General features: G+C 45.5%; 1 protein-coding gene across 10 annotated transcripts in view; it reads left to right on the plus strand.

Moving 5' to 3' along the window:
- The window catches only part of RNF152 (ring finger protein 152), a 40,639-nt gene extending 32,968 nt beyond the window's left edge, over positions 1-7,671 (plus strand). For 9 of the 10 annotated variants that reach the window (XM_038174736.2, XM_038174740.2, XM_027451666.3 and 6 more), the window contains one exon: positions 2,814-7,671. In XM_038174736.2, the coding sequence (XP_038030664.2) occupies positions 2,930-3,541 (612 nt within the window). In that variant the 5' untranslated portion in view covers positions 2,814-2,929 and the 3' untranslated portion in view covers positions 3,542-7,671. Of the gene's footprint in view, positions 1-1,070; positions 1,095-2,813 lie in introns of those variants that run through there. The other variant, XM_038174743.2, reaches the window with a different exon arrangement.
- The last annotated feature ends 4,823 nt before the right edge of the window (positions 7,672-12,494 follow it).

Genomic DNA, 12,494 nt, shown 5'->3' on the forward strand with positions numbered 1-12,494 from the left:
ATCTAACTTTAAGACACAGTGGAAGCAACTCTTTCCTTTATTCAACACCAGGTAAAAAGGGGCTGTCACTATCTTTGCAGCTTCTGCAAACATACCTGTACATGCTGAACAATTTATGTCATGCAGGGCCCAAGTCCCATCATAACCTCTTAATTTGGCTCCACTCTTTTTTTTTTTTTCCTTTCCTTTTTCTTCGATTGCACTAATGATTTGTAAGTTTGACCTATTGGAGGAATGCTTCCCACCATTTCTTAGAGTTCAAAGCAGCTAAGGTCTTCTTGCTAGAATGGATTTTTTTCTTTTTCCTTGATTTTCTTTGCTTGGAGGTGACTTCTGTTTCATTCTTTAGTTCTGAATATCTCACCTCTTTTTTTAGCACTGTCCTACTGTAAGGATGTCACTGGGATGGGGATGAAGGCTTGGTAGCGTATTAATATGTAGCTCCTGGGGTTATGAGGTCAGAAAAATGAGCTTGATCCCCAGTCACTTTAAAATCAATGGGAACTTGTTTGACTTTAGCAATTTAACTGGGAAGAGGTTATAGGTGACAGCTAAATCAGGTCAGAGAACTTAGACACTCAGTTCCTTGACTCTGAGATCGGGAGTGCAGATCTGTACAGAGATAGTGATTTACACCTACAGAAGAACTACGTCCACTCTGCTTCTAAATTAAAGCTTTACCTTCTGAATTTCCAGGCAGTAGGGCTGCTTATCATAGAAATACTGCAGTATTATACCTGTTTTTTTAACAGATTTGCATCTCCTCCCTCTAGGAGATCAGAATTGCCTCTTTTACTGCCTGAGCTCATTTGTCACAGGGATGACTATGAAGACTTTGTATGGACACTTTTGTACAAAATTTAAAACTGCTGGATCACGTGTGGTTGATCACTGAAAGCTGGGATGGTGATGACTTGAGTGATCCCTTCCTGAGTTTCTGTAACTCATTTCTAATCTGGCCTTTGCCTCTTAATGTTTTTTCAGCAGGGCCTAGCTTTGTGGATGGTGTTCTGTCTCAGTAGCATGCCAGTCTTTTGATGCCCCTTTCTGCCAGTCTTCCTTGAGCCTGCCTGTACCATAAGAATGTGGAGATGGTAATGCAAAAGAGGATGAAGAAAATAAAACCTTTCCTCACTTTCTGCTGCTCTCCTTTGGTGTGGCCGTATGAATGCAAAGCCCCCTCTGTGGTGGTGCTAGGCCCCGGCTGCACGCAGAGTCTCTCCTAATGCCTTGTGCAATGTGCTGCTGCTGCCTGGCACCTTGCCCCAGCCACTGTGCGGGTTTTACACTGGTCAGGGCCTCCCCCAGCACTGGTCTTGGGCAAAGCATCCCAGAAGTGATGTTCCCATGGCTGGAACATGCCTTTTTTCACGTGTTCGCAAGCTCCCGCTTTCATAACCTCAGCCCCCGCTCCCTCCTGAGTCAGGATTGTCACTGCGTGTTTGCTGAAGCGTCTTGCGAGCCAAAATCTGCTGCTGTTACAAAATCGGCAGCAGGGCCGGTGCTGCCAGCAGTGACAAATCGTTAGCGTCTGAAGGGATGACATGTATTTTGTTTTTCCCAGTTCAGATATTGGTAGGATATGGGGCAGTGTGGTCCAGAGGCCTGTCTTGTATTGCAAACCCCACATTTATGCCAGTTTTTTCGTCTTGAACTGTAATATTTCTGTTCAGCTGATGTCACCTATTGATCAGCATGTTGCAACCTAGTTGCTGTGACCTAGAGGGAAGAGCAAGAAATAACACTATGGAAAGGAGAAAGTCCTCCAACAGCTCTGGTTCTCTGGTGTTAACTGTTTTAGGTATAACATTGCAATAAGAAATGATCAAAGGTCACCATGCAAATATTTTGGGCTTGCTTTCTTTTATTATCTGGATGCAAATTTGAACAGATACTTCTTCAAATACAGCAAGGAAGGCAAAAAGCAAGAAGTTGTAAAAATGTCGCCCCTTCATATTTATCACGCGTTGGAGTGACTGAAATCAAACAGGGCTAAACAACTTGCTGTAGAAGTAAATACAGCTGCCTCTTTTTTGCATACTGATAAGAAATAAGTGGGGAAATGCAAGGAAGCCCTTTTTAATGACTAGTGCAGCACGAGGTCAGGAACAGTTCGCCTTCAATGCTGTGCATTAACAGCTGGTTCTCCATGGCACACTGCAGCCCTGGGTCCAAGCACAGCCTCTCACCTTGAGCGATGTCCTCCTCAGGGATGAGGTTTGTTTCTGATGGACGTGTTCAGGGCTGTTCAGGTAACTGGGCAAATGGCTAATTTGCCATTTCTTTCTGTTGTGCACAGATGTGGGTGTTTTGTTGTAAATACAAAGCATGTTGCTCCTGTTGCTCACTCAGGCATGTATCTTACAGTCGTAACTTCGGGAGCTCATGGAAATGCATCCCTTTAAACATTTTTTTTCCTCCACCTTGCTCACAGACTTCCTGGTTGAGCCAAATAGCTAAAAATCCTCAGGGGTTTAAAGGATTAAATGAGAGGGTGCAGGAAGGGCTGCAAAGCTCTGGAAGTACAGAAATAGTGTGGGACCTTTTGTCGGTATAAGTGGAAGTCTGGAGGGTTGGTAGCGATTTTATGACTGCGAAGAAAGGGCGATCTGCTGATGGCTGACTGGAAAGTTAGACAGGAGGGGGCTTGGTAAAGCTGACAAACTCACACTTGCTTGTTTGGGATCGCAAACTGGTTTCTCCTGCTATCTTACAAAGTCAGTTCTCGTTTTTACTCACCCTTAGCCGGGCTCTCTCATTTCCTCTGCCTCCTGTAATTAACCCACTGATTCATGTTCCTCTGTTTCCCTCAGGTGCTGAAAGATCAGGAACAGAGGACTCCCTGCACTCTTCCCAGCCTTCCTGAGGAGAAGTGGTGGAAGGCGGCCGCGGGGCGCCGTGGCCAGACCTCCCTGGCAGGCCGGCCACCATGGAGACGCTGTCCCAGGACTCCCTGCTGGAGTGCCAGATCTGCTTCAACTACTACAGCCCGCGCCGGCGGCCCAAGCTGCTGGACTGCAAGCACACGTGCTGCTCGGTGTGCCTGCAGCAGATGAGGACCAGCCAGAAGGACCTGCGGTGTCCCTGGTGCCGCGGCATCACCAAGCTGCCGCCGGGCTACTCCGTGTCGCAGCTGCCCGATGACCCCGAGGTGATCGCCGTCATCGCCATCCCCCACGCCTCCGAGCACACCCCCGTCTTCATCAAACTCCCGAGCAACGGGTGCTACATGCTGCCCCTTCCTCTCTCCAAGGAGAGGGCCCTGCTGCCGGGAGACATCGGCTGCCGCCTCCTGCCCGGCAGCCAGCAGAAGTCCCTGGCGGTGGTGACGATCCCGGCGGAGCAGCAGCCGCTGCAGGGCGGCCTCCCTGCCGAGGTGGGCACGGAGGAGCCTGACCGCAGAGGCGTGGTGAAGAGCTCCACCTGGTCGGGGGTGTGCACTGTCATCCTGGTGGCCTGCGTCTTGGTCTTTCTCCTGGGCATCGTCCTCCACAACATGTCGTGCATTTCCAAGCGCTTCACGGTGATCTCATGCGGCTGAGGCGTTGCGGGGGACGCCCCGGGGGTGCCCGCCCAGGGGATAGGGTGGTGGTGGTAGTGGTGGTGGTGGTGGTGGGATCGAGCAAGACAATTCACCGCAACTTTGGCCGACGGCTGCAGGACGCTTTGCTCCGAGACGGCGGTGCGCCGGCCTGGCCCCAGCCCTTGGCGGCCTGCGGAGAAAACCACGTCCCCTGCCTGATGGCAACAGCACTGAGGAGGACTGCATGCATCACCATAATCATTTATCAAAGGGACTGTAATTTACGGTGATTTTTATCGTGTTATGAGATTAAAGACATCTGCGTAGCTGGTTAATACTGTAAAGTATGCGGTAAGAGCTCTTCTCTAACCACAGTAGATCCAAATCAAAACTGCTCCATGTAGAATTAAAGGAGACCTGGCGTGTGACTCAGCGAGAGGTGTTCGATACCAACCCACACGTGTTGTTTTTTAATTGAGGGAGGGAAGGGGGAGACTTGTAAAACTGCGAAATCATTTAGCTGGCAAGGCATTTTATATGTTTTAAACTGCACATTAATTAAACTAAGTTAGGAGGTTGTATAATAGTTTTTAAAAGGAAACATTTTACAAGCAATTGTTTGGTTCTGTGGTGTGTGTTTTTTGCCTCTCTGTTTCTCTTCGCTTTCCCCCTTTGTTTGTGGCTGTAGAGAAGTGGTGCTTCAAGAATCTCCTGTGTGAAGGAGCTTCCCAGCAGGGCAGCAAAGTGGGCTAGGAGGAATGCCTGACAATGCAGCCGAAACATTTCTGCCTAACCGGCTTCACGTGAAGGATGGCTTTGAGCGGTGAATGCTGGACATGCTGTTTTACCTCTGATCTGGCAACAGGGCTTCCTGCAGACCTGGCCTTCATAGCCATTAGTAGGAAATGGGTCAGGAGAAGTCCTAGGACTCCTTCCTGCAAGGGCGTGGTAGCAAATTGTCCTTCCTTTTCTTTTTCTAGAGGTTGGGTTCTCTTAATTTTTTCAGAAGAATTTAGACCTATTTTGCCTCCCTCTCTCCTAGGAGATAGAGCTTGTGCACCCATGGGTGCTGTAAAAGAGGGGTTGCTCTAAGGAAGCCTCAGCATCCCAACAGACTGAGGACCCTTTTGGGCAATTATCTAATAAGAGCCAGTGACAGAGCTGGGAGAAGAATACAGGATAACCCAACCCTCTCCTGGGTTGCACTGCACCTCCTAAATCACTGTGGCTGTCCTGGTGTCGAAATGTCTGGGTGAGCATGATGGACCTTTCCCCACATTTCATATAAATGTTGGTGTTCATTAGGACAGACTTGGGAGGAAACAAAACAAAAAGAAAAAGCACAGGTAATATCCCTCTCCACCTATGAATGTCCTAAAACTCCAGTCATTTGCAGGTCTCTGCTCGGGAAGAGCCAAATTCCTGAACCTGCACTTCAGCAGCACCTTGCTCCATAAAGCAGTCCCACTAGCTTTTGTAATCCTGTTTGTAAGTTGAGTACAACTCTGTGAATTTGGGTATTTGGCAAGTCTGAAAGCTGAAATTTGTTTGAGATTTAAGGATCAGATCAAGGGGCACGTGGCGGAAAGACCTTTAATAAGGCAGGAAAAGCTATTGATTTGCACTGGTTCTTTTTGCAAGTACAAAGTGTGAGCAATTGCCTAAGCATAACCTCCCTGTCGAGTGAACTCTTGTCCTCCACCTAGTGCTCTTTCTAGTAATTAATTAGAAATTGCTCAATGCTGTACTATAACACCGGAGAACATAACATTCGCTATACAGTGCCCAAGTTGGCCGTGTAGATGGTGTTGGCTTTCTGATGTTGTCACCAAATCCAGTGTCTGGTTCACAATAACCATTTTCAACTCCAACTTCTGTCAGCATACCTCTGACTTAGCGCTGGATTTCTTCCCCTCCTGGTTCACAACCCACCCTTTTCTTCCTCAATTTCTCTTTCACTGCAGAACAGCATAAACATATGGTGCTTAATTGTTACGGTGTGTGTAGGGTCGTGTATGGAGAGGAACGATTGTGCTGAATTTTATCTACTGTCACATGTATTCATAGCACAGAAAAAAAAACACAACATAATCCTCAGAGAACACATTCAATGCCTTTTTCATGTAGGTCCAAGCGCCTGACTTACAGTATTGTAATACGTTGACACCTCTCAGCAGCGCATCTTATTTGGTTGCAGTAGGGAGCAACGGGAACTCCAAAATGTGTCTTGTAAATGGTCCTGTCACCAGTAGGTAGCCAGATTTCTGCTGACATCCACGCTGTGCTGCTTGGTACGTGAAGGAAAGCCGGTTCACCAAAAAATCTTGCCTTTATAGACTCTGAAGGAAGCGACCAGACACAGGACGTGACCCTCTACTGCCTTATTCCCTGTAGCAACTGATGCTTATACCAGGAGTATAGAGCATCGCTGGGAGATCCTCCCAGAGTGGCATGGAAGCATTTTGTGCCAAACTGCATTTGTTTGAGTTGTCGCTGGCTGCACAAAAACACGAGGCAGGCAGAGAGCAGGCCTGGGAGGTGACCATGTGGAGGCCGGCCCCGTGCAGGCCGTGCCTGCCCAACTGCAGCTCTTGGGGCCGAGGTTTCCCCGGCCTCATGGAGAACGGCTGCCTTGAAAACTGCCCCTCTTCATCCCTAGGTGGGAACAATCAGAAATTAGGTTAAAACACCACACGGCGTAACACGTTATGCAACAGGCAGGTGTGGGGTTTATCCGGTATTAGTGGCGCAAGTGTTGTATTCGCAGAACACCATCCTGTGTTACGTGATGCAGTCACCTTGTTTCGTTCATACGAATTTCCTGTACTTTTTGTGCCTGCTGAAATGCATGTTTGACCTAATTTCTGATCCAGACGTTTGCCTGCTCACAGCCTTGTGTAAGAGCAATAAGTAAAACCTCAAGATTTCTGTCGGCGTGCGTGTGCGGTGTGTACGTTAATTCCTTTTCTTCAAGAAGTTCTGGAGATGTTTTTTTGTTCTGGCTTTAGACTGTGACTATCATTACAAATTTGCAACTGCCATGTCATGTTGGATCGCCTGGCGTATTTGCTGACTTGTATACAAGTGAACTGAATAGTTTGTTGTAATGTACAGTGTTAAAATGTTTCTCAAGTCTGTCGACAGTCACACTACTTCAAAAATGCAGTGCAGCCTATCCCATTCCGTGGTCCAGTACCTGGCATTGAAAAGTGATACTGCTGTATACACATCTATTTTTCGTTTTTATTTTTTAACACACATTTCTTTGTAGGTTTTCTCTGTGGAGACATTTGGGCCTGTCTAAAGCCCAGGTTCTGGGCTAATTTTTGTTCCCTGGTGTCCAGTAAGAAGTCAGTCACTGCTCAGTTCCACCAAAAAAAAAATAAAATAAAAAAATAAAAAGACTTCTGTGACTCCAGTGCTGTTTGAGCAGCCCAGGCTTAAAAAGTGGTTGTGGGAAGTACAAATGCACCTGCATTTTTAGAACGAATTGTTCCGTGTGAATGCTATCTATTTATTTGCTTGTTTAACGCGAAGGATGTGTGTACTGGGGTCCAGCTTCTTTGTTACCCTGGGAGGTCCCAACTTCCATTTTGGGCTTGTGCTTTCCTGGCAAACAGACTTCAGGGGTCACTCTGTGAAATTTGGTTCAGTGAATTTTAAAAAATCCGGATACGCAGTTTTGTTACGTGGGATTTTTTGGTTGTGGGAAATTGTGTTCGGTGATTCTTCACGCTTAAGCAAGATGTAAAGGAGCCTGGATGTTTTGTATACATGGAGCAACCATGAGTCCAAACTTTCATCTTTATTAATGAAGCTCAGTCTGAATAAAACATTAGCAGGAAAAGAATGATACCAAGTGAGTTACGCTACCTCTGTTACTTTGCCATCAAGTGAAGAGCATGGATGGGAATTTGGCAGAATTGCTCCGTATTTTACAAGGGGTTGGCGGAAATTTGATTCGTAGTGTTTTAAGGCAAAGTGTTAAGTGTGTGGGCTGTGGCATGTGGTGAAAGCATTTTCACATTTCATTACCTTGGAGTATGAAATTATTGCTGAAGACTGCTGAGCCGCACAGCAGATTTTTTGTGTGTGTGTGTTTTAATCAGATGATTTACAAGTTTTAAGTAAACTTTTTGCTTATGGAAGCGAGGGATTGTTGGCTTTTATTTTAAGCATGTGTTGTACAGACTGGCAGGCTGGCTCCCCCTTCCCAGTCCTGTTCGTGCCGCTGGAGCCCTGGGCAGCCAACCTCTGTAATATGGCAAAGGCTTTTCTGGAACGGAGAGGGCTGATTTGTTCTGGCTTTGTTACATTCAAAACAGGGCTAGAATGAAACCAAACAATTCATACATGATTTGGGCTCTACTGCCAGTGTCCAGGCATCGAAAGCTCCTGGCACCCATCTACTGCCTAAACTGGTCCAAGCCTCTCTGCTCCCTGCCTCTTCTCACAGGAGTGCCAAGCAGTGGAGGATGTTGCCTCACAGGCGCAGTGAATACATCTCACGTAAATTTTGGGGTTGAAACATTTCCTTATCCTAATTGCACGTAAAGCAAGGCTTGAAATGTCTCTTTTCCCAGACTTTTTCTGTGGGTGGATGAGGGTGAGGGAGTGAGGGAGGAGCTGCATGGGAGCAAATCAGTTCCAGCATCGTCCAGGAGGCTGTTGAAGGATCTGCTGGCCCTGAAGGCAAAAGTTTTCATGCAAGAACTTCAGCAGGGCCAGGCTGTCTGGAAACACTGCAGTGGGTTTACAGCATGTTAGTGACCTTTCTGGTGCTGTGCACTGTCCGTGGGCCTGACAGCTGGGGCTGTTCTGTCCTTTCTCTTTGTCACTTTGCCTCTTGCCTGCTCGTGTCAACAAACAAAGCTGCTTGCTCCATCTTCAAGTAGAACGATTTTACAGACGTTTCTCGAGTTGCCTCGAGCATCCCTAATGAAAAAACAAAACAAAACAAAAAACAACCTTCTAAGTTCAGCAAAATTTAATGCTTAATAAATGCATTTTTTCAAGCGTCTCCTTATGCTTCAGTAAACTTTTAGTTTTAGTTCTAAATAATTCCTACATTTTTTTATGCAAAGCATGTTCTTGTACATCTGAAGCAATTCTGAGACATAGGTAAAATACACAGACAGAAGAAAATATTTCCATTTTCCCTCCCACAGTCCCCTTCAGCTTTACACAAGTCTGTGTCCCCAGTTGTATCACGCACCTGAGCATGGCGATGAGATGGGGGCTTGTGGGCATGCACTGAGCCCCTGTATGTGTGTGCACAGAGAACTGTTACCATTTTCAGGGGAGGACAGCAGGGATGCAACGTGCTCTCATGGAGCAGAGAGGCCAAGAGGATTAGTAAAAGGGCCTCGGGCTGTTGTATATCAGGAAGGTCATGTACTTTATGGTGCTGAGATAGCACAGTAGCATGAAGTGTAAGCATTGCTACCTGGTTTTCACATGGGATGAGTTGCCGCTCCCTCCGAGCTGCCTTCTGCAAACACACCGAGTGCTGTAGCATGGGACCAACTGCTCCAGAGGGGACATCTGGTTTGGGGCTCAGGTGAGGGCCCACATCATTGCTCTGTGCCTCCAGGCTGGGGTGTCCACCCAAAAGAGAACCAAGAGACATAGATGTCAGGGTTTTTAGCATATTGGGGGCCTGTGTAAGCTCAGGGTCGTCAGAAGCTGCAGTATAACACACTCCTGAAAGCTTGAATGTGACATGCAGACTTGGCCTGAACAGGCTTTAAGGAGTGTAGAAAAGGCGCAGAAGAAGAAGGACACCTGGAAATGAGCAAGCAATCCGGCAGTAGCCTAGAATTTCAGATCCGTATGTGCAAAACCATCTACTGGGCGCATTTTGTAGTGGACTGCATGTATCATTTCTGTCAAATGGTATCTCAAGGATATCTTGGCTGTGAAGCTCCAGATTTTGCTGTTTTCTTCGCTGCCTCTGAGATGGAGGCTGATGGAGGCTGTGTATTTCATTAGCGTAGTTTGCCACCTAACTTGATGGGTGGACAGAAATATTGTAGGGTGCTGAAGCATCAGGACTCAGATAGAGGCTAAACAGGAGTTCAACCGAAAGAAGTTGGGATTAAAAAAAAAAAAAAAAGAAAAGGCAAAGTACTGAGTCCTCAGCATGTGCAGATCTGTCCTGTTGTTTAAAATAAACACTTTTTTTCTTTTTTTTAATGGTTGTCTCCCAGGACAAATAGTGAAGTTCATGAACAAAAGTTGGTAATGCCAAACAACTAAGGATAGGATTTATTGAATCTGTTAGATCTGAGAAGCTGAAAACAGAAGAAGTGGCTATTTTGTACTGCTAATATCCAATTTACAAGACATAAAACAGGAAGATCAGAGCAGAGGTCTGTGGCTTTCTGCTTTAGTTTTCAAGATGTAGTAAATAGAAGAACTGAGAAATGTGAGTAGCTTCATGCTTGAGGTTATTTATTTGCCTGTCTTGAGAACTACAAAAGGCAGTGTGTGTGCTGTCACCGTGCCGATCGATTTTGGAAGCACTGCCCCATAGGTCCCTGCGTAACTGCCTAGATCTGGGGTTTGTTTGCTTAAGAGACATCTGAATGTGCATCAACAGCTGGAAAAAAAAAAAAAAAAAAAAAGTCCCTTCCCCTGCAAGATGGCTTGGCACTGTAAAGTAAAGTATGTGACCTTGCTTTGAAGAATTTAAGAAGGGCGATGTATCTTAGCAGTGCTTTCAATGCAGCCTGTCATCTCATAGGTGCATGTGGCTGAATAAAAGGGAGCTCAGTTTCTGGGCATGGCCAATTTGCTGACTGAACTGCAAATGAATAATTTTGTGCTTAAATTATTCGGAATAACGGTCACAGATGTTTCTCAAAGATTTGCTTAAGAAACGTATTGAAATATTTGGGACGTGATTCAGGAAAATATGTTAACTGAGAAAGCACTAAAACATTAAATCTAAGGAGGATGGATTTACTCATCCACTAAATGTTTTCTAGACGAGAGGTGGGCTTTACACCTAGGTGCTTTTTCTTGATAGTTGGTTAATCTGCATCATTCTTAAAGAACATGTGAAGTAATAAGCTGTGCTTTGGGGGAAGATTTTACTTTGGTATTTGAAAGCATGCTGCCTAGTAGAGGCTCTTCAATCCCCCAAGGCAGCTGTTTTCAAGCATTCGAGTGTAGAAACCTGTATTTCTATAACTGCTTTTTTTAATTGCTGATCGCACATAGCTGAGAATTCTTAACTCATGTTGGGAGGAGAAAAAAGAAAAAGAAAAAGCAGACAGTCCAAACCCACACCAAAACCCAGAGTGATGATGATTTAAAAAACTCGGGAGAAATAAATTGAATTCTAATCGCCTCTTCTGCTTCGGTGTTGAAATGCTGAGGGATTTGCTATAAACCTACAGGTTGATACAGCTGAATCCCCGCTTAATGATTATATTTGCTAAACTGGCTAACCGCAATGGCTACATAGAGTGCTGGTTCTTTTCCTTTCTGACCTCATCTGGTTTAGAGAAGACAAGATTTGGACAGTTGTAGCTGGATTGAACAGCATGATAACAGTTGTAAAATGTTACCAGCAAGGAGTGTAGTTTTTGTGATAAACAAAGCATTGCAACACTGAATGTCTTTCGGCAGCCATCCAGGCAGAACAAGCATGCAGCAACTCTGACAAACCCCAGGGATCGAGGGAAATGCTGTTGAGGAGTAGTGGATAAATGAGGATATTTTTTAATACCCTAGATAGCGCCTGTGTTTGTTATTGCTGATACCTGACATCTTTGGGTTTGGGTTCTTTCTTTTGTCCTTCGTAACACGGAGCCTAAAAAGCACTTTATACTGTTTCCTTGTGAGACTGCCATCTCCCGTTTCCTTTTCTCCTGCCTATTGTTTCGCCAGCCTGTTTCCCAGCAGATTTGCAAGAAGAAACCCATCTCAGTCTGAGTGACTGCAAATTTCTGTGGCCTTTTCGGTGATGAAAATGATAACAAGTTTCCACACAAATAGGAACATTTCCAGGGCTTTACACAGTCTTATGTGTAATAGCCCTTTCATCTGCTGTCATTATCACCAGCCTTCTCTAAATAAATATTTTTTATTATTATAGCTTTCAAAATACTAAAGCCCTACTATTTTTTTTTAAGAAAAGAAAAGAAAACAACAACAAAAAGCAATAGCAGAATAAGAGGCAAAACAGATTGGAGACGAGAAACTATTCACACAACCTGATTTTAAAAATAAGATAAATGCTTAGCAGCTCCTTTTTGTTGCACTTCTAGTGCATTAGTGACATTAATTTCGTGATTCCGCTTTGTTTGGTGGGGGAGGGAGAGAAGAAAGAAGAAAATCCATATTCATGGCTTGGATTAGGTCTGCTGAGTTTCAAATTGTATGTATGTGCTTCTGTTTTGTAATACCTCATAAACCTCCTAACAGCTGAAAACTGCAATAGCACCAAAATCTTAATGAAATGTCACGTGCTGCCTATTAAATTCAAAATGCTCACTGAAATGTGCAAAGCCTGGACTTTCTGGGGTTTGCACAGAGAGCACTACGTGTGGAATTAGCTCTGATTGTCAGTTCTCCGAGATCAAACTCGGGTCTCACGCCTCATTTAGAGCAGTTAGTGGGCTCAGCCTTCGAGGATCATCGTCACACGTCCTATACGCAGTGGCAGTCCTCACTTCATACGTCTACAAAAAGCAGCCTTTCACGAGGAGACATTTACCAATTCTGAGGGCAAATCATCCCTCTCCTTAAGAAACTGTTAAGTCCTCGATGGGGTCAGCGACCTGACTTTTGCTAAAGAAGATGGGAATTTGGTTAAAATCACTTTTGCACAGCCTGTAGCCCCAGCCGAGTTTGCTTGCATGGCCCAAGGGGAGAGGGTGCCCCGGGGCTGGTATTGAACCGGCTGGAACATGACCGTGACCTTCCGCAGACCTCTGTTGGAACAACAGCTCTGTAAGGACAC

Source organism: Anas platyrhynchos, chromosome 2, assembly GCF_047663525.1.
Source record: "Anas platyrhynchos isolate ZD024472 breed Pekin duck chromosome 2, IASCAAS_PekinDuck_T2T, whole genome shotgun sequence".
NCBI lineage: Eukaryota > Metazoa > Chordata > Aves > Anseriformes > Anatidae > Anas > Anas platyrhynchos.